The sequence below is a fragment of the Pezoporus occidentalis genome, unplaced genomic scaffold (genome assembly GCF_034315485.1).
Source record: "Pezoporus occidentalis ecotype Australia unplaced genomic scaffold, CSIRO_AGI_Poc_V1 ctg40, whole genome shotgun sequence".
Taxonomy (NCBI): domain Eukaryota; kingdom Metazoa; phylum Chordata; class Aves; order Psittaciformes; family Psittacidae; genus Pezoporus; species Pezoporus occidentalis.
In genome coordinates, this window is record NW_026915725.1 from 1,084,249 (window position 1) to 1,106,417 (window position 22,169).

At 37.5% G+C, this 22,169-nt stretch overlaps 1 protein-coding gene across 3 annotated transcripts in view; it reads right to left on the reverse strand.

Annotated features, from left to right (window-relative positions):
- Positions 1-22,169, reverse strand: part of MYO3A (myosin IIIA) — a 117,771-nt gene that overhangs the window by 31,970 nt on the left and 63,632 nt on the right. For all 3 annotated transcript variants that reach the window (XM_062633554.1, XM_062633556.1, XM_062633555.1), the window contains 11 exons: positions 21,594-21,693; positions 19,676-19,792; positions 18,601-18,705; positions 18,434-18,517; positions 17,469-17,671; positions 14,757-14,855; positions 14,542-14,656; positions 11,076-11,202; positions 9,887-10,097; positions 7,763-7,910; positions 430-583 (listed from right to left, as the gene is read on the reverse strand). In XM_062633554.1, coding sequence (XP_062489538.1) covers positions 430-583; positions 7,763-7,910; positions 9,887-10,097; positions 11,076-11,202; positions 14,542-14,656; positions 14,757-14,855; positions 17,469-17,671; positions 18,434-18,517; positions 18,601-18,705; positions 19,676-19,792; positions 21,594-21,693 — 1,463 coding nt within the window. The remainder of the gene's footprint in view (positions 1-429; positions 584-7,762; positions 7,911-9,886; positions 10,098-11,075; positions 11,203-14,541; positions 14,657-14,756; positions 14,856-17,468; positions 17,672-18,433; positions 18,518-18,600; positions 18,706-19,675; positions 19,793-21,593; positions 21,694-22,169) is intronic.

Here is a 22,169-nt window from a genome sequence, read left to right on the forward strand (position 1 = left end):
AATTTGCTGAAAGGCAATGAGGCAGGTTTGCAGTCACTACCCTTAAAAGTACTAAAATTCTTGTTTGGAGACAGGTCATCAAAAATCTCAAAGCTGAACATGACTCAACATTGAAAACAGTGGTCTTGGCATATGAACCTAGAGTTTTAACTCTGATCTTTATCTTTCACGCCTTGCAGCTAAGAATTCTTAAAGGCAGAAGAACTAAAAACCTGGATCAGCAGCCTAGGTTCACTTGTACTCTGGATGTTTCTCTATCTACTTCAAAGACACATCCATTCATGCACGCATGCCTCCCACAAACATACTGTGAAACTGGAATGTGGGCCTGATAAAAACATAATTACCGTATAGCCTAAACTGGACACATCAAACAGAAATCTAGCCAGGAGACATCCTGCAGAACTAGGAAATAAACCGTGAACTTACCTACAAGTGTCTGATCTGTTGCTTGTGGGAATCGACTTTCCTCATCCAGCAGGGACAATAAACCCATTGGTTTCTGCAAGAACATATCCAAGAGGGGCCTGTTGTCCTCATATTCTATAACTCTTGCATCAACACCTTCATACAGGTATTCATTCTGTAACAGCCAACAGAAGGCATGCTTTGTTTATGATACAGAACAGTTTCAGGAAATAATTCATAATCTGTCAATTGTAGCAAACTAAACCTACGTTGAAAAAGTATTCCCTGTGGCTAAAGACATCAAGGTTTTGGAGGAACAAATGTCAGCTGGGATGTAACACTGTCAGGCTATAGATTTTAATTTGCCTTTGCATATGTAGGGGCTTCCTATGGCATAATTGGTAAAGCAAGATACTTTCCAGGAATATGCAAGAATCAAAGAAACAGAGTTGAAGGAGATGAACTATAGTGTTTTCACTATTTACTTCCCTCAGCTGCAATGTAAAAAATATTTCTTAATCATTTAGAGCTACATTTACATTCCCAGTTTGTTGCTCAGATCTATACGATGTACAATGGCCAAGATTTACAAAAGTGACTACAGATTATAGGGGTCTCACTTGTTTGATCTCCCTCTTCAAACACCTGGAAAAGGTCTTATGTAGAGAAGAACGGGGCATACACTTTCTAATAACTCAAGAACGATGCACATACTTTCTAAAAATGAAATAAATATTCTCAGGTTGGCCTCTACAACATTTTCACTCCTTTTAAGGAACCAGGGAAAGGCATTCAGTAAAATTAAAAAGCAGCAGAAAAGCTGGTGGGTGTTTTTTGTGGGTTTTCTGTTTGGTTGCTTGGGTTGCTTTTTTTTCCTCCTGAAGACTGCAAATATCTTTGAATTCCTACTAATAGGCTGAGAAAAGCCTGGTAACAAATGCTGTGTCCATGGTGTGTTGCAATGGTTTTATCTTTAAAACAACTTAAGTTATAGCTGAAGAATACAAGAATGACTTTCTTTAATCCTTCAGCAAAGCCAAGGACAGCCATAGATTTACCAAGAGGAGGATGCCCTAGAGACTGCTGCCCCTCCATCATTTTTGCCTGCATCACATAGTGCAATAGCAGTTATCCTCTGCACAGCGCTCCCACAGATACTGGGGCTGCCTTCAGTCCTGTACAGGCTATAATATGAAACACTTAATTAAGCCTTTTGATCTACTTTAAAAATAATCCCTCTTCCAAAGGATAAGACTTTACAAAATTATTATATTAATGTATAGTGCAAACATCACAGTTGTGCTATCTTGAATTCATTGTGAGAAGTGTCATAAACATGAATGATGGCTAATATTAATGAGTTCAAAGACCTCTAACCCTGAAAGACCTCTCTGTATGTGTCGTTCGCTCATGTCTGAATGAGTGAAGAAGGTGTTTCAAAAAGGAGTTAACTGCCTTATACAACAGAAAAGCACGTTATTAGACTTCATACCTCTTAATCTCTAAGCCTAAGAGAAACAGCAAAATTAATAAAATCCATAGCACTGTCCTCAAAATACAGGCCCAATAAATAAATTGACTGATCCATTTGAAAGAGAACATATATATAGAATATATACCTAAACCCTTCCAGTATCCATATTAATCTAATTTCCAAGGACACTCTTCACCCTAAGGATAGGTTATGGCTCAGTTTATATGCCTGTACAAGCGTGTAAGAAGTAAGAATCTCTGTTACAGCCCCATGAGGGCTCCTCATCTCAGACACATAACATTAACTTCATTCATGTCTCCCCTGGAGCAGTAAACAGGTGGAGTTTTGGTTTTTGTTTTAATCAATAACCCAAGTAGCAGAACAAGAGAGGAGAGTGATAAATGTATCACTGATATAGGCAAGAAGTTAATTATGCACCTGTACGAGCTAGTGGCAGGAAGGGAATGAGCCCATGCTATCTCCCAGTCATAACACCGGAATTGGGGCAGTTTACCTTGAGGACTATGACTGTACTGACACACAGATGTTATGCTCATGAAACCAGCTCAGTTACTGCTCAGGATTATTAAAAGTACACTTACAAAGTGGGAAAAGGGAAGAGATGCTCAGGATCAATCTATCAAAGTGTTCCTGTGACATTCAGATATCCTCAAAAATCCTCTCACAGACAACCTATTTAATGATTAACTTTTTCCAACTTCAAATGCCTGTAAGAGAGGCTGGTTTAGAGAGCTGATGAAAGAGTTCTCCTCTTTGAAACTGAAAGGAGGCATGTAATAGCTGTACTACTACACCATAGCAGCAACATCTGCTCCCCTCCCTGCTCAGAACATGCTGCCCAGTGGGCTCTGACCTCCAAGCCTGCAGCGTATGTGGCCATTCAGTCTTTTGTGTCTGCACCTTGACAACTGAATGAGTACCAGTGCTGATGAGAATGGTCCTGCTGCTGTCTGCCCAGTAGGATACGGAAAGAGTTTAGTCCACACCTTCCCACAAGCTCCTGGAGGATGGCTGACAACTAGGTCTTCCAGCTACCAGTGTAACAGATGGCTCAGAAATAAGATACCATATTACATTGTCTTATGCAATGCTGGTCTTCAAACATATTATTAGGATACAAGCAGTCTTAATGATGCACATCATAAACCTGCAATGGAATAGATCTCATTTGAATTAATAAGCTGAATCAGCTAAAGGATTCTATAATCCCCCATGATGTTTTATGACAAGAAAGCCCCTTAAAATAGCAGCTGCTCATTGAAATTCTAAAGCATAATCCACTATAAAGTATTCTTATGGATGCGATGTCAAAAGGAATGACTGAGTTACACTAGTACTTGGGCTCCTATCTCATCTCATTATTGCATGGTATCTTTTCTGTGATCAAAACTAGGTAATAGCTTGTGCAACTTGGTTTCACTTAATAACAAAAGAATTATTAAATGCATTAAGAAATGGTCTTCATGCTTAATAAAAATAATGGCATTTTGTTGAGAGCATGGTATGGTGAAGCTTTGGTTTAAGTACGAACACCAGAGACTTACTCAGAAGGAACATTTCCTAGCTTAAAGTAAAAGATTAAACTGTCATATGAATGCAAAATAAATATTACATATATTTAATGCAAAAAGTAGCATCATTCCAACTGACAGTAAACTTGCCACTTTCCAAAATGAGTCAGGTATTTGACATTATACTTTTATTTTCTACAGAAGAACCACAAATGAGAAAAATAGGAAATTTGTCTTGCTGGACAATGTTACCTGCAGATCGTGGAGCTATCAGAATTACATCAGTACCTTACATTAAGGAAAACACCCTGAAGGATAGAACTGAAGGTGCTTTGCTTAATATTAACCTGAAAAAACCCAACCTGTGCCAGCATTTATTGCACTTATCTACAGTCTAAGGGACTAAGTTGGGAGCCCACATTTCTTCCCCAGTCAGCAGAGACAGATATAGATCTATTTGTCCCTACTGATTATTTGGGATCTAAACTATCCTTATTTTAAAAAATGCTCCCCTCTTCAGCCTTTCTGTTAAATTAGGGAAAGGAGATTGCATTCAGGCCTAGAAGCTTTTATTCTTTGACACAAAAGTTAAGTCAACAATAAATTCCCTTAATTTGAGTTCTCCATGTTGGTATGCAGACACCCTGAGCCACTGGTGGCAATAATACCACTGTTCCTTCCCACTATTCCTATCACTTCTGAGGCCCTATTTTTGTAGGTCACACTTCAGAGGAAAGCAATCTGTGAACACTTGTCAGATTTAGATACACAACACAAACCACTGACTGCTAAAAACATATCACCTGCAACACTGAAAGTACAATTCAGCCTTATGAGTTCATTTACTATTTGACTTTATTGCTTATGTTGACAAAAAAATATTCACCCCTCTTAGTTATATACTCACTCATTAGGTTGACATGGGTTAATTGGGAACTAGACTATCATCAACAGATTTAGGCCTTGACTTTCCAATAAATATGTCAAATTTCATCTAATTGTATGTGGTATGGAATTGAACAGGCTAAAACAGGAAAAAAAAAAAAAAAGAAGAAATATTGTACCTATACGTTTTACTTTGCTTGAGGGAAGTGTGAAAGAAATTAAATTCTGCAGTCTTTCTTGGGTAGATCTACAGGGGCAATGCAGTGCCACGTTAGAGATTTCTCAGATTGCACAGAGCACACCAACATGTCTGTCTGGCATTGCACAGGGCTGTGGAGAGATACTAGCCCATGCCTTTGAGTTGTAATGCAGAATAATGCATTTGTCATTTCCTGGCTCCAAAATGGGGTGATTTACACCCACACTTGCATGAAGTTAATCTACATAGCTCATTCTGCACTGCTGCAGTAGTATCTTTGGAGACTGCTACAAGATAATATAATGAAGATTCCTATAGTCTGGTGAAGTGGTATCATGTAAATTAGATATCTTAGTTGGTTTATAGGCAGGATGTGGACATTTGTAAAAGGAAATATCAGGACTAGTATAAATGAAGTATGAATGTAAATGTGCATGTAAGCACCAGAAGAGAGAGTCTTAGAAGAATCGCCTATGATTTCAATGAAGAACATTTGTTCACAGCAATAAAATTGAGGAAACTATTGTTTACCTCAGGACCAGAAGGTCTTCACTCACACAAAAACACAGCGCAGCCAGCCAGTGAGTGGAACACCCTCTAAATCTGGCAACAAGAGGATGGCTGCAAGGTTACAGCATATCACATAACACCTTCCCTTTTCCTACAAATCTACCAAGGAAACAGACTGTAGGCATAAAGAAGCATATATTCTAAACAAGTAAAACCAGATAATGACCTTGCCTAAAGATTACGGAGGCTAATGTAAACAATGTTCTGAGGCAAAGAACCACCCCGTAATAACTAATGATTGCTAAATGGTGTAAAAGATCTGCCCAACAACTATATTGGCAAGAACCTAAGAGACATGATAAAGACTTGCAAGCTGGCATCCTTTATTCTCTGTGTCACTCACAGATGATCCTGACCAGACCACCTGAACTCACACATCCTAGTGCTTTCTACGTGGGTGTGAATCCATGAAATCTGTGACAGAATGAGTGGGAGTTGCCAAAACTGAAATATGTCAGATCATCTTCTTCACGGATCATCTTCCCCTTGCATAAGATCTGGAATGTCAGACTAATTTCCTACAGGGAGAAAGGGGTAAACTCTATGTTGTCAAAATAAGAAGTTCAGTTTTAACTCATCTGCTCAGCAGCAAATAACCACTCTGACGTCACTGCAGCAGGACATGTGCAAGAGTGCGTACTGTTCCTACTAGATGATGACATCACAAACTTCTGCATTAATATAGGTCTGGCCAAAATGTCCTCTATTAGGATATCAAGAAACAAGTAGAGGCAGACTCAGTGAACACGATGGAAGTCCCATTAAAAAAGAGAAGGAATATTAAGACAAAATTTGGGAGTACAGGGATAGGGTTAGGAAAGCCAAGCCAAGTCCATCAGCTACAAAAAGGCAACTAGGGAAATAGTGTGCCTGTTGTTGAATGCAAGGATGTGACAGAAAAGAGAAGGCTGCATGGAGACCTCATAGCAGCCTTCCAGTATCTGAATGAGGCCTACAGGGATGCTGGAGAGGGACTCTTCATCAGGGACTGTAGTGATAGGGCAAGGAGTATTGGGTTTAAACTTACATAGGGGAGATTCAGGTTAGATGTAAGGAAGAAGTTCTTTGTGAGGGTGGTGAGGCACTGGAATGGGTTGCCCAAAGAAGTGGTTAATGCTTCATCCCTGGGAGTGTCCAAGGCCAGGACGGACAGAGCCTTAGAAAACATGGTCTAGGCTGATATGTGCCAGCCCATGGAAGGGGATTGGAACTAGACGATATTAAGGTCCTTTCCAAACCTAACTATTCTGTGTTTCTATGAATCTATTATTCTATGATACCCAATGCCTTCTTTGCTGTGGTCTTGACTGATAATCCCAGGTCCCTGAGACCAGAGGGAAAGTCTGGAACAAGGAAGACTTACCCTCCACGGGGGAGGATCAAGTTAGGGATCATGTGAGTGAAGTTGACATATGAAAGTCCATGGGACCTGGTCAGTGCCTGGATTTGACAGGAATAAATAACAGTGCTGCAGCCTGTGCTATTTCCATTATCCAGTTGTTAGAAAAAGCAGTAGCCAGGTGCTCTTTCTGTGTGAATTTATGCACTTTGGAAAGAAGATATCTAAGTAATTATAGTAGTTCAGGCTAATTTCTCTCTGACTTTTTGATGGTATTAAAGAGAAGGAAATAAGTGTGACTGAGAATCTTCCATATAAATCTATAAAAACCGTTACAAGATTTTAGACAGCAAGACAGCATTTCCTGAAATAATTGGAAGCAGAATAAAACATTGATCCATATAAAAAAATTATTCGTTTTACAAACAGATGTATACATCTCTAGACTGACACATGCACGTGAACACCTCCATACACAGACATATTCCAAACTTATATCTGACTCACCCTTAATACATGCAGTGATTAACACTGAAAAAATACTCATTTTCTACTAATAATTACATTAATAATTAGAATTAGTATTTTCACCTATGTATCAAAACTCCCAATAATTTCAATAAAACAGAAAGTTTGAATGTCGACTGCTCAGCTCATTCAGAATTCTGGAATATTTCTATTTTCAGCAAGATTATTATTTTTTTCCCTGGATATGCTATTTCTTCAAATAACAATATTGAATAATGACTTAAAAATGGTTAATTTAATTCTCATGGAATTATTTACAAAGCTATCTTTTTTTTGAAGTTTTTCACTATCCTCTTGAATTTTATAAACTTTTATAATTACAACTCTATTCCTTTTCTCTGTTTTAAACAAAATTATTTACATTAAATCCACCATTATTTAGCTTAGATGATCTAGTTCCTGAATAAGAACAAGACAACTGTGAGATTTTAATTTTTTAATAATGGAATTTCAGTGTTCATTAAGCTTGTTAGCAAGGTATTATGAACACTGCGCTTCAAAAATCATGTCACCACTAATTTTTTTACTGTAGAATCATACATTACATCACTCATGTTATTCCTCAAGAAAACAACATTGCATTCGTTTCAAGTCAGCTATAACTGTGTTAATGTTGCTTAGATACTGTAAATTTCAAGTTTAATGCAGTTTATGTAGGCATTTTACTTGCAAATAGCAAGCGCTGCATCACAGAATACATACTCAGAAAACAGTTGTTATAATCCACAATTTACAACCTATTATGGAGATGGAATGATGCAGTTTCTTGAGACAAGGTTTTGTATGTTCAGCAATATTAAAAGCCTTATCAAACTACCAACACATACCTGTTCCCAGGCAAAGACATGTTGATTGAAGTAGAACTGAATTTGTTCATTGGCAATGTTGATACAGAGTTGTTCAAAAGAATTTTTTTTGAAATTCTCAAAGCCAAAGATATCAAGAATTCCAATGTTCAAACCATCATCGTTTCCACTGCAAAGATTAAATAAACTTTCTATTGCTTTATCTTCATTTTATATTGACTAGCTCCTTTAGTGTTTCACAAAAGAAAATAATGGGCCAAATCGGGAAGCCAGTTAAACAGTATAATTTTTGCTAGAACAGATACCTCTTAATGTAACAATCACTTTTTTGTTTGAAATAGAATAAATGCACATCAACTGAAAGATGACTGTATTTGCAGACCAGATACACTGAATCACAAGTCTGAGTCAAGTGATAGGCGCATAGCAGAATTACAATTTTACTTTTAAACTAATATTTGCTAGTTATTATTCTATTTTAAAACTGACTACAGCACTGAAACAACAGGCAGTTCTTTTTGTTTCTCATGTAATAAGAGGCTTTGCTCACCAGCATCTTTGAAATCGAAGATTGCTGTCATTAAATATTATTTCTCCCTATTATTTATTGGCAACAACTAAATCCACTTATTTCAACATTAAAGGTAAAAAAAAAAAAAAAAAAGAAATGGCTAGACCTTTTATGCATCTAAATAACTACTTTAAGTACTGGCGTGCGTTATTAATTTAAATTATCAATTAAGTTCAGGGAAGTACTAGTAGTAAAAACATTGGTTTGAAATTTTAGCTAAGGCATTCTGAGAGATACATGGTCATTTCTGCAACTGGAAAAAAGTGCAAATTTTGTATTTATTTCCTGAAACAAAAAAAATTAAGAGGACATAATTTTATATAAAACTGAAGTTGACATTAGTGTGTTTTCCCTGGCTAAACTAAAAAAATAAATCACAATCTATCTATGAAACCTATTTGAGGGGCTATCTGTAAACAGTATTTCATTATTTTTTAAAATAAAATAATAAGGAAACTAGATATGAAGAACCAGCCTCAAGATAACTCATGAACAGCAGTTGAACCTTTTTGTGAAGTCTATCTCAAAAATGGAAGTGTTTAATTGCTGAGGGACCAAAAGTATTTGCTGATTTTGACCTGAATTTGGTTAGTATTTTATCTGCCGATAAATTACATTTTTGGTGAATAAACTGCTGACATTTGTCTGTCTGTCTTGCTCCTTCTCAGAGCTAATTATATAAAGGTAGAAAATACAAATTACTTTAATACCACAAAACCAAAGCAGATTTCTGGGTGTTTTTTTTTTTTTTCTATAGTGACTATGTCAGATGAAACCTCCTTCCTCCTCACCAGCATAATAAATATTAAATTGGAAAAGGTCTCTCTAATGGGTATGTGAGAGAGAGACATAGGAATGAATTCTATCCTATCACTTATTGATTAAAGTTCTATTTATTGATGCTCTGCTGTAACCAAATATTTGAAAGTTTAGACAAATTTTAGGATTGCAGCCTTGACTGCAAAACAAAGCTTCTTATTATTGATATTCCTCTTCAGGTAGTTGTAAGTTTGCCCATTTCCACCGCTACTAGCAGGCATAGAGGACTCTGACCAATAGGATCTCCAATGCAAGCCACAAAATGCGTTATATTCTCATTCCCAACATCTTTCTTGTCTCTGTGTTTAAAATGTCACCTTGTAAGGGTATAGGTTGGACATTAACCTCAGTAAATGTGTCTGGAAACTACTATAACACATACTGGAAACCACACTCATAACAGCGACAGAAGCAATGGTGTCATGCCAATAAGAGCAGAATTTCAGCTATGTAATCAACAGGTGAATGTCAAAAGTTGACCCTGAAAAAGTATAAATGAAAAAGTACTTAGTATGTAATTTATGAAGGGTTAAATGAGTAAAGGTCAAACAGGAAAACATCAGATGCTTGCGTTATCCATATCTACAGTATTTGACATAGTCTGAATAAGCTAAAACCTTTTTTTTTTTAATATGGTGGTGTTATAAACAAAAAGGTAACAGAGAAAAAGTGTATGAGAATACTAAATGCTCTAGTGTAGATATTATTCCCACATAAAATCTCCATCTCATTTATTCTTGAAAAGCTTCTCTTACCTTAAATGTTTGTCAGGTTTGAGTAAAGTGTTGATGCGATTGACTATCCAGCTAAAGAGGCGCCCATACAGTGCTTTGGCCATGGCATCTCTGACATCAGTGGCTTTTTCCACAGTGTTGGGACGAATAATTGTTTCTCCTCGAGTCACTACACAATGAGAGGTGAGAGCCTCTTGCAGTTCATCTGCCTGAATACACAGCAAGGATGCACCTAGAAAGGAAGGTCACAAGCATAGCTCAGAAGATTTTTGAAGGAAAGATGAGCATTTTTGCAATCAAAGCTGCAAGTTCACTGTATGATAAGAGCCAAAACGAAGTTCTGAACTATGACTAATGAGGATGTTCATGCCAAACAAGTGTCAGTATCTAGTTTATTCACCTACCTTCCTAGCTTCCACTGCAGCCAACAAATAAGTGATTCAAAGCAGAAGCCTTTAGGTTCTAAAGTGCTTTACCAAGAAGGCTATTTCTCCAGACTTTACACAGAGAAATGCTAGGGAATCTAGGTGACTATATCAAGAGTATGTAAGTTGTGAGGTGTGAATATCTCTCTCAGTTATAATCTATCCACATAAGCCACTGTTTCCCTTCTTTCCCTTTCTTTTGAGCCAAAAACGGGGTACTTCTTTCCCATTTCTACAGTATTTTTCTGCAGGAAAACATTTAAGAAGGTACTGTGAAGACTCTCTTGTCTCCCCACCTATAATTACTGAGAAAGTGTAGCAACTTTCTTGAGAATCTTTCCTTCCTCTGCCTCCTGGCAGTCTGTAACTTAAGGCATCCCTTCCAAAGAATTAGTGATCCATATTTCAACAGACGCATGTGGGGAACAAATAATGAATAATGTGAGAAAAAAACTGGGAAAAAACTATTCAACGTGTTAATGAGGTTCTCCATCAAATGTTCAAATAACCTTGGAAAAATTCTAAAGATTTGATTTTCAGGCATTTGCAGTATTAGTCATGTTCCCTGAATGCCACTGAACTGGTTAGTCAAATGAGGTCCACAACACGGAAAATTTTTTCGTTTTGTATTTGCAATCATGTGACCTTGGAATTACCTATTTTCAGCATTTAACTATTCTTACAAAATTTCCATGTGAATACAGTTTTCACTGATAACTCGCAAGAAAAAAAATTTGTTATCAAAAGTAAAGGAAAATAATCTTAAATCAAGAAAAAATACTCACAATTCTCAAGGGCTACTGGATTGGAAATGTTGCTCTTGTCGATCATATGTTCAGATACTACTGCAGAAAATTCAATGTTACCCACATTTAAAATGGCAGCCAGGACACTGTACACACTTCCAAGTTCCTGAAAAGTACATTAAAAAAGATGCAATACTTAATAGCCAGATAGATATATCACTTTGGTTTGTGCGACAAGCATGTGTATGTGTTCTTCCTGTTGTCGGCCACATGCCCACTACTTCTAAGAATACTTTCTCAGCAGATATATTTCTTTACCTATTCTGTACTCAGCACAGTCTTTCAAGTGTAAGACACCCAAAGAGGGCAAGACAAACTATAGCCTAATCTCTCTTCCACACTTGTCAACAGGACAGGATTGACACTGACTAGGGAAAGCACAAAACAGTGGTGAACACAATCCTTTTACACAGAAAAAAATCAGAGGTTATTTATATCAGCCCTTTACTGTGCCTGCAGGCACAACCACGTCTAAGAATGTTATGCCTAAGTCAACAAAAACATAAAAAAATCTGCATCTATGTTTCTTGGATCATGGAAACAAAGGCACCCCTAAAAATAGGTCTGCAATGGCTCCCACTGACATAATCAGAAAAAGTTTCACTGGGAGAAGAGTGAGACCTCACATCCCTGATTTGGCAAAGAACCTTACCCTTCAAAATGTCTGTTAGGAACTGTGTATTCACCAAAGAACTTAAGCACAGACTTTACTTAAATGTATTTAAATTTCAAATGATTTAGTAGGTTCTGAAGAGGGATTGTGCCTTGAAAAAAGACAAATATCCATCTGAACAATGAAGTGATACATACAGTAAATTATCTTAAGTACTTACATATGACAAATAAAATCAGATTTGTAAATAATGAAACAATGCTTTCATTGCAGGTTTGACTTAGATTTGAACTGTGAATTTTCATCTGTACTGTGAATGTTTCTCAGTATACTTGATGATCTCTTGAATATTTTCTACTCAGAAATGCTGAGTTCCTGTAAAGGAGACTCTGTTTTAAGCTAAGAATCTCTGACACGATATATTTTGAGGTGTGCATTAATAGCATATTTTTTATATAGCCATTTTATAATTTTTATAATAGTTTTATAGGAAGCAGTTTTTGAAAATATAATTGGTATTTTATAATGATGGACTTTTCACAGTATTTTATTCCTTATATTCAATAGTTTGCTGGTACCCTGTCAGGCATCATATACTCAGATAAAATCCTTAATTGCTCTAGAATACTTGAGCTTGTTTTCAACACTTTCAGAAGTTAATCTAGCAGTTATTGAATTAATTATTCTTGTGACAGTAAGACAAACTAGATAAGCTCACTCTAAAACATTATGCTTAGGATAATTGATATGCAGTTTACCTAGGTTTTAAGCAATCATTTTCATTTTAAGCTTAGGGACATAGATGAAATGAAAAGAAATGGATAGCTTAACTTCTACCATTATGCTGTACAATGTGTATATCTGCTGACATTTTTGTGCCCTTTTCCAGAGTGTTTGAAATCTGGCTTGATCTGTCTCATATAGTGTGATTACTGTTCACCTCAGGCAGTCCTTTCCTATTAATTTTGCCATGCAGCCTGAAATAAAGCAGTGTGATTTTAAGACAGCGAGAACTGACAGCAGTTATTATTAAAGCCTGCCAGTCAGTTAAAAAGTTTTTCAAAGAAATCAAGCCCTGTTTAGGTCTCAGTTTTAACTGGAGTGTAGAAGATAATCTGTCCAAGGTTTTCTGCTAACAAAACATGGAACATGCTTATACAGAACCTCCTCCTCTGTGCACTGGCATAAATGTCAAAATTGAAGGCTGCATTACCTAACAGTGAATTTAGAGAAGGAAATCATTGTCTTGCGGTACCTTTTTCTCACTGAAAATAAATTGTCTCTGCACATGTATCCTGTATCAGAATCTCAGTGGGGAAAGGTGACTTCTCTGTTTCTGCACTTGCAAACACAACCTCAGACATGCTAATTCACCCTGTGGAGAATGTAAAACAGGCTAAAATGGATGGGGCTCACACGTAACCACAGTTAGACTGCCTGTGGTACTCAACCTGCTTCTGAAACTGGGGGGTTCTATAGGTGAGTAATTCTTTACAGATTCAGCTCACAGTGCCTTGCTGAGTTAATCAAGACCCATGCTAGAACTGCACAATGCAGCCAGTGACCTAGTTCTACCTGGATCTTCAATATATAGGAAGGTCTCTTTTGGATGGTCGGGATTATTGATTCCATCCATCCAAGTGAACAAAAGAATTGGGAACAAAACCAGGCTTGCTGCTTTTCATGGTATAAATTAGGACTTATCAAGGTCTACAGTGCTGTGACAAAACTGCTATCAGAGCTGAACTGTGCATCCTTCTGGATGCTGCTTCTGGAAAGGTGAAAGTACAGATACGAAAAGATGTGATAGTACAGGTGTGAAATTACTAAGTGCAGTTGTGAATAACAACCATGTAAAGGAGAAAGAGACTGTGAATGCCACTGCTACTACAACTTAATGCAAAATAAGTATGGAGGAACAGAATAGATGAATAAATCTGTTCTGCTAGCTACTCAAATATTTACATTGAGGGAACCCAGAAATATTCTACCGGAGTAATTTTCTGTGAAAAGGTCCTTAAAACACACAGTTTTGTCAAAGAAATCAAAACACACACCCATTTTGCAGCACTAGTGCTGTGTTTCACAGGTCATACCCCTACTATCATTTGTGATAAATAAAGTCAGTGGTAACCTCTAGCTGTGATGCATCACTTCCCCTAAGAGAGAACTAGGATGCAGGATGGGGTTTCCTTCCCCTGCATTCTACTTTATAAATCCAGAGACTTGTTTTTATTTTAATTATACCAAAGACAGCCTGAGGAGAGGAGCTTAATGGCCAGCAGAGCAATTATGTGAGATAATAAAGAAAGAATGGGTTCGGTTAACGTTTAGTGATCAGATTCATTCCAAAGGGATGTAAAAACTTCATTCAACTTTACTCCTGGAGTTGTGAAAATGTATTGAGTTCATCAAAACTCAGATCAACTCAATGAATTTTTAGAACTCACACCATGGATTTCATCTTAAAACAGAGATGAGACTCATATTCACAGGCCTAAAATTATAGGCTAATAAATAGTTGCAGCATCACTTTCTATGCATTTAATTTGCAAAAGCCTTTTTTTCCTCAATTACTCAGCTGTGCTGTGTTCACTAATTTCAAAGTCTTGTTGACTAATACCCTTTTATTAGATTATCAATACCTTGAAACCTTAAAAATTTAAATGTGGTAATATAACAGTGACTTGACCATGCAATATCCTAAATAATAAAAACACCATTGCTAAAGAAAGAAAATAACAAGGGAGATTATTTGAATGCTTTATATAAGTTTTTCCTGATTAAGGTAGCTGTGAAAGTTCATCCCAAAAACGGGTAATCATCACTCACCTCCAGTGTAAAACCTATGACTTTGAAGCACTGTTCAATTAATTCAAACTGCGACTTGTAAAAGCTATTGTTCATGAAATCTTGCACTATTCTGAAATGATCGCTTTGCAGATATCTGAAAGAGTTGATGGATACAGAGTTAGAATATAAATGAGCTTAAGATTTCAACACCTTATTTCTTAGTAAACAATTTATGTACAAACAAACCGCATTACCTGGGAGGTCTATATTCAGGCAGTTTATAATGTGCCAGTTTTTTCTTTTCTGCCAGACCAGCATAAATATAATAAAAAATATGGAAATTTCTCTCTCCTCTGAAACAAGAGAAACAATGAACTGGTTTAGTAATGTAACCCGGTTACATTTACTAATGACATACATGCTATTATTAAACGTTATTTTAGTAATAGGCAAGCCTAATGCAAACTGACAGAACACTCTGAAAGAAGCTCTATTACATAAATTCCTGTGAACACCCTTTGTGTGCCTCTGTGTGTTTGCTCTGAAGCTGCCTGGGTGGCTGCTTGGTGCTACAGACAGATAAATGCTGGTCTACCATGGATGCAATCGGTAGATGCTGGGTGAGATCCTGCAATTTGCTCACCCACCTGTATAAAATGGGCTGCTCAACCTCCAGCTATTTAACAAAAATCTTTTGATCATAGGAGAACTATACATTCCTGATTCACTGAACCCCATGTGTTCGCTGTGTCCTTTAGCCCTGAACCAAGAAAGCACAGGAGCAGACATTCAGCAAATGGCCTTATTACTTGGCATGCTTTGTCTAAAAGTTAGGTGCCCAAACCCAGAAGAGAAGCTTTTATTGCACATTCAAAGTTCCAGTGCACCTTATGAGGAAGAACTGGATGTTTAGGTGGAAAGTTGCTACCACCACTGAACCCTGAGATAGCCAAGTCAATCATTATGAAATGGAAAAAAGGAATTGTGTTCAAACCCCTGCTTTTCGCATGAGCTGATGCATGTGTCTCAGGAGCACTAATACATGCTTCCGTGAAACGGGATCACAGCCCGGTGCACTCTCATCTGCGTGGGGTGCCTAGATCAGAGGCAGCTTAGTTTCTGTATTTTACTGTGGACAGTCAGCAGTAGAAAACAAGATCATTTTAAGGGGTAGGAGCACATCCCTTATCTTCCCCCTCAGTGTCAGTCCCTCAGTTTCCCCCTTATGGTTACATAAGGTTGCATAGCCATGCTTTGCCCAATCTGAAACCTCACAATGTCCTGATGTTTTGTGTACTCTCTGGGAAAGGCAGGAGAACCTGTAGGTTCAAAATCTCTTGGCTTGAAGTGAGTCTGGAACTGGAGTCTCCCATTTTCTGGGTAATCAGTCACTGAGTTTTCTGCAAAAAGTCATTCCTAGCTCTCCACGTGAGTTTGGGACTCCTGCTCTAGCAGAAGAGCAGAAGAGGCACAAACAGCTTCAAGTACCCTTGGAAGTTTATGCCACAAAATATAACCTCTTAGAGTGACTCTCATGCTGAACACTTCAGTGGCATTTTCTTGTGATTTCAGGCATCTAAACACCTATCTAAATAGCATCTGAGGCATGTAAATGCTTTGCTGACTTCCTGTCTCTGCATGTGGCTAAATATAAATTGACAGCCAAAGAATAAACCCATGAAAAATTATGAAAATGGTGGTATTTAAAGAAAAAACTCATTTTATTCTGAAAGAGAAGTATCTGTGCTTATGTTCAACTGTGGGAAAACCCACCACTTCATAAAACTGCTTTTAACTTTAAATTGTTTGTTGAAACATTCCAAGTGATACTCTGATGTTCTTCATGTCACAACTCTACAACAGGCAACAAGATCTTGCAGAACTACAAAATGAGTAAAAATGAGTAAGTGATCAGCAAGGGGAAAAATTTATATCACTGACAACATTCTTTGTCTCAAACTTTGTTTTTTTCTATTATTATTATGGCAGAAATGGAGTTGCCAAAATATTTTTTATCTGGTTGTGCTATGTATTAGGATAGAAAATACATGTCAATAATTTAAATTAATTGGAAATGCCATTTAATTTTTCTGTCATTTTATATTATGAGATACACACAAGGCAGAGATGGGTCTGTTCTGCTTTTGGTCCACAATCCTTAATAATCAGATCCTACTAGATGCCCCAAAATGGAAAATGAGCACTTTGCAAACAAAACTACAATACCAAAGGAAATGTAGAGGAATTAAATCCAAGTAATATACTTAATACATTACTCAAACTTCCACAAAGAAAAGCACAACTGAACTATTAGAAACCTTTTAGAATCATAGAATAGTTATGGTTGTAAATGACCTTAAGGTCATCTGGTTCCAAACCCCCTGCCATGGGCAGGGACACCTCGCACTTAACCATGTCACCCAAGGCCTCTTCCAACCTGGACTTGAACACCGCCAGGGATGGAGCATTCACAACTCTGGGCAACCCATTCCAGTGCCTCACCACCCTCACCGTAAAGAACTTCTTCCTTATATCCAGTCTGAACTTCCCCTGTTTAAGTTTGAACCCATTACCCCTTGTCCTATCACTACAGTCCCTAATTAAGAGTCCCTCCCCAGCATCCTTATAGGCCTCCTTCAGATACTGGAAGGCTGCTATGAGGTCTCCACACAGCCTTCTCTTCTCCTTTTAATTCTTCACACATTATATATTACATTTGCATTTTTATGAGATTGGCTTAAATTACCCAGGAGGCAGCGAAAAAATCAGCAGCAGTTTTCAGCTAGCTTACAGATTTATAAGCTATTCATGTATCATTTATAAGAAAAAATCCCAGTACGTTATTCATCTTCATGTTCTGATCCAAGATAATTTCCTATATTGTAGTTCTACTCTGTAGCTCCCAAATTAGGTCAACTATAGTTTTTTTGGAGCCCCCAAATTCGGTCAAATGTTTTTATACTTACACTGCCTGGTGGACAACTCTGGATTTTTCCAGGAGATACTCTGAAATCTGAGCTCCTACTACAGTGCCACCACAAGTGAATTTCATTTCCAAATACTTTCCAAATCTGCTCGAGTTATCATTGATGATAGTGCCTGCATTCCCAAACGCTTCTACAAGGTTATTCACCTGGAGGATCTTTTCCTGTAGAGTCCTGTTATTAGCCTGGATATGGAAAAGACAATGCTTAAAATTATCAGTAATCATTCAAATACATTAATTCTTGTTTCTTTCCTTTTCTACTTTGTATTGTGAAGTGTGACATCACTAGGGAAGCCATTCCCATGTGAATCGTATGTAAATACAGGCACGCTTAAATCATGAAACTTGTCAGAATATAGCAATCAGCAGGGCTGGCTGGAAGAGATAACATACATAATGATAATGACAACACCAGAAGTAATCAGTTTCTGCAGCCCAGCACTCTGAGATGGCTGGCCTGCTTTTAAGATCCTTGTTAGTAACTGCTTACTGCTGCATTGCACCATATCAATAGATCAGATTGCTTGCATTTCACCTGGGACATGCAAAAATGCCATTTTATTTAGAACACTATGTGGTCACTTCCCAGAATGACCATGTTCCACTGACAGAAATATGGTTGTGGAAGGAGGTGAAAAGCTAGAAGAGGATTTTATTTAGTGCAGTTTGGGTGATTTGAAGACACTCAGTCTAACGAGGGCAGACTAAGTCGCAGCCCTTACTGCAGTGGGTACTTCACTGCAGAATCCCCAACATATTTCCAAATGACCCTAGTTCTGGAGGGAGGAAGGGGTAGACAGATCAGCATCATGTTCCAATCTGAAGTCACAGAAGTTCTTTGCAAAATGTATTACAGTCTTGCCCCCCTACCAATGTCCTGTCCATAGGTTCAGTCAATTATGTCTAAGAGCAAAGCCTTACAGAGAAACCCCTTTTGAAACATACCTTGCCCAGGACAGTGAGCTGCTGAACCAGAAGATGGGCACTTTGTGTCTTGCCAGCTCCACTTTCTCCAGAAATAACAATACACTGAAGAGAACAAGAGCATGACTCTGAGCTCACTACATATCTCAGCCAAGCAAACGATATAATTAAGACAATCTCATGTATACCTGGTCAGAGTTGTACGTCACCATGGACTGATAACCTATGTCAGCAACAGCAAAAATATGAGGAGGGTTGGCAGTCCGTTTGGCTCCAATATACAGTTTGGAATGCTAAGTGTGGGAAAAATGAAAACATTATCAGCTGTCCCTTAACAACCTTTTGTTTTTTTATAAATCACAGTTGAGTTTTATTTTCAGATTAGAGTACAGCATGCTGAGGTTACCAACAGCGATGATTATGCTGTGAAACTCAAATTATCAGAAGAAAAATTAACACTGCCAGACATCAAGGACCAAATTATAATTCTTGTTTTTTTTTCTACTTCTCATCCGTTTAGTATTTCTGCATGATATTGATGTCAAAACTTAAGAACTTTTCTATACCTACAGTACCTTTTGTATAATGGACAGGCAAATTCACAAAAAGTTAAAATTTTACAGGGTTGCTTCGTAAACCGTCTGATTAATTAAATGGCTATGGCTTCCCCAGCTCTCCTGGGAGCAAATGCCCCCAGCTCCTACCTTCAGCCATTTACAATTCTCCAAGAGAAGTGGACTCCCTCCCACAGAGAGGAGTTAAGATTCACATGGAAAAATGTACTTCTCTTTAGAGTTACTACTTCTGAGCTAGTTGCTATGGGCAGCTAGCACCTTTACACTCCATGGGGTTCTAGTCAACAAACCTCATGAAATTTAGCACAATTTACCTCATGCAAGAATGAATTTTGAAAGTCACTAGAAGAATAACAATGTCAAAAATCCATTTCTATGTATTGATCAAAAGGGATGATTTGCTCAGATATAGCTGTTTGTACTTCAGACATGCTACAGACATTATACTATAGACATAAAGATATCAGAAATTAATTTTTTTGGAGTTTCTCATGTCTTTGCTGAAATCCAGTATGTGATAAAGATGTATGTCAACATGCACTTGAAGAAACAACTGCATGGGTAATTCTGTTTTTCAGAGTGAACTGCTGTAATCTCAAGAATGGTCTTACTCTATACTTAACACAAATATTCAAACTTCAATGGAAATCAGTGCTACTTTAGAAGAACCAAATTTAGATTTTCACACCTGTGAAGAATAAATATCTATGTTCCGAAATGGATTAACAGCAATAAGAATGTCCCCAACATAGGTGTAGATCTGATCCTTGGCATAACCCTTCTGCAACTGCTCTGTTACTGTGTTCTGATGGAGAAAAAAACAGGAACATTCAATCACATGAGAAAAAAGAGTATTATAAAAATATATAAAATATATAGTTACAACAAGTAAGGATGGAGATGGAAGGTATTAATAGTCAGGAATACAGGTGATCATGATGAAAAGCGAGTAACACTTTCAAACACATTGCCATTCCTAATTTCTTGAATCCAAACTCAGTTTGAACAATATATACTTACAGATCCACAAGTGGCTGTAGGAAAATGAGCTAATAAGTACTGCTGTAACTCGATTAATCAAAGGTTTCTGTAAGACAGTCCTGTCTTCTTTTCTAACACTACAGATTCATGTAATTCATTATGCAAGAGCCATATATTTGAATCCATAACTGCCATTACAACTGGTCTAACATCACTCTCACTTATGCTAAGACACAGATTTGAACTGTTTGGACCTTTCTATATTAACAGTCACTCTCTGCTGTGATTGTTCTTTGCTGCTGGAGACTCAGTTCTCCCTGAACCAAGAAAATAAAAAGAGCCATAGTGGCACACCCCATTTCTTGACAATTTTCCTCAGATTCTTCTGCACAGAGCTGAGTATGTAATGTGCCTGATTAGGTTTCCAATCAAAACAAGACATAGAGCTGGATGAAGAAATTCAAACCAGCCTTGATACTGTTTTGAGGTACATGTAAAAATATTTAGGCTGTATCCCCACTGGAAAAGAATGACAAGCAGCAGAGGACTGCAGAAGGAACTGCTTTTCCTTCACATCTATCTGTTCACAGTGTTGTGCACTGTGTTCTGGTTAAAAACACTTAAAACCTGAATTCTCAACAGCTAAAGAGGTTACATTTCCTTTGAAGGAAAACACAAGGAGAAAACCTTGATTTACCGTTGCCTTTATAAACTCTTCCCTTTTTGGTTTTGAATGCTGTTTTGCTTTTGGACATCACCAGATTCACATAAACACATTTTTTTAAGGGAAACTTCTGCCCTTTTTACAATTATTTCTTGCACTGATAGAAGGTGTCCTGTTTTGCTGTTCTGATGGGCTACCTAAACTGGAAGAGAAGTTTGAATGGAAGAAAGGAGACAGCTTTGAGAAACTGCCATTTATATGTGAAAGAGGTTTTAAACTGGATTTGATTCAGTAAAATATCACGTAGTCAAATGATGCCTTTAGGTGAAGGCTTCCTGAGAAGGCTCAACCTCAGAAGAGATGAGATACTGAGATACACTTCCAGCTCATCTGTTTTTTTGTGTCTTCTCTTTCACTCAGATTATTTATATGCTTCATGCCAAAAGATAAAAAAGTCTCACTAGCATACGACTACTCTCAATACTAAAAAAAAATGCTTAAATCTCAGATTTGTGCAGTAGATGAAGTTTGGATTAGCTCTATTAATATTACCTAGACATTAAACTACTATAACCGAGCTCTTGGATGATGGAAGATAAGACAATGTGAATTATCATTTATGCACAGCCCAGCAGAGGAAGAATGGCAGTTTGATTACAACCACTGATGGCCGCTAAGACCTGCAGATAATGTGCTGTAGCGTTGTTCTTCTTTCTGGTTTTGAAGCTTCAAGCACAAACACAACAGACTTCCCCCCTTTCCCTTAAGCATGCTCCCCTGCTCCTAGTGGGCTCGTTTTCAAACCTTGACAAAACAGTGAGATCTGTATCAGTAACTTTGTTAAAAGTTCACAGGAAAGCATTGACAGGTCAGAGTGCCTGACAGTACACCAACAGTACACCATCGTGTTCTAATATGTAATTAACCCCCTTCAGGAAAATGTGAAAAAGGAGATTCTTACCTCATCCAGTACCTCCAAGGTTGCTAAATCATCTACCTCTTCCTGGTTTGAAACTAGTGACTTACTGTAGTTCCCTTTCTTTGTATGAATACGCTCAAATCTAGATAAGAAAGAGACACAATTTCCTGATGTAAGGGAACACAGAGCCGATCTTGCATCTGTAACCATCCTGAAAGCAATTCAACCAAAAAATTCTAGCTTTCCATTGTTCTGAATTCAAACACACAAATATTTGAATAACAGGACAAGATATAACTTCTTAGTGCAGTGCACCTGTAATTCACAACTCAAAATCTATGGTTTGATCACACAGCTGATACTGTGAAGAAATTTTTGACTGTACAGATCCCTGCTTGGTAACACCTGTACACCACCTTCAAGACTGGAGCTATGCAGCACAGGGGAAAAAATAACACATTTTTAAAACATGTAACAGTCAAACTCTGGCACCTGCCTGTAAAAAGAAAAATAACCCAGATAAAAATCATGGACAGGACAAATCTAGGGGTGTAGGATGAAATAGCAAGGATGATGTAGAGAAAGCACCCAGGATAGAAACACTTCTAGCTCAGCAAT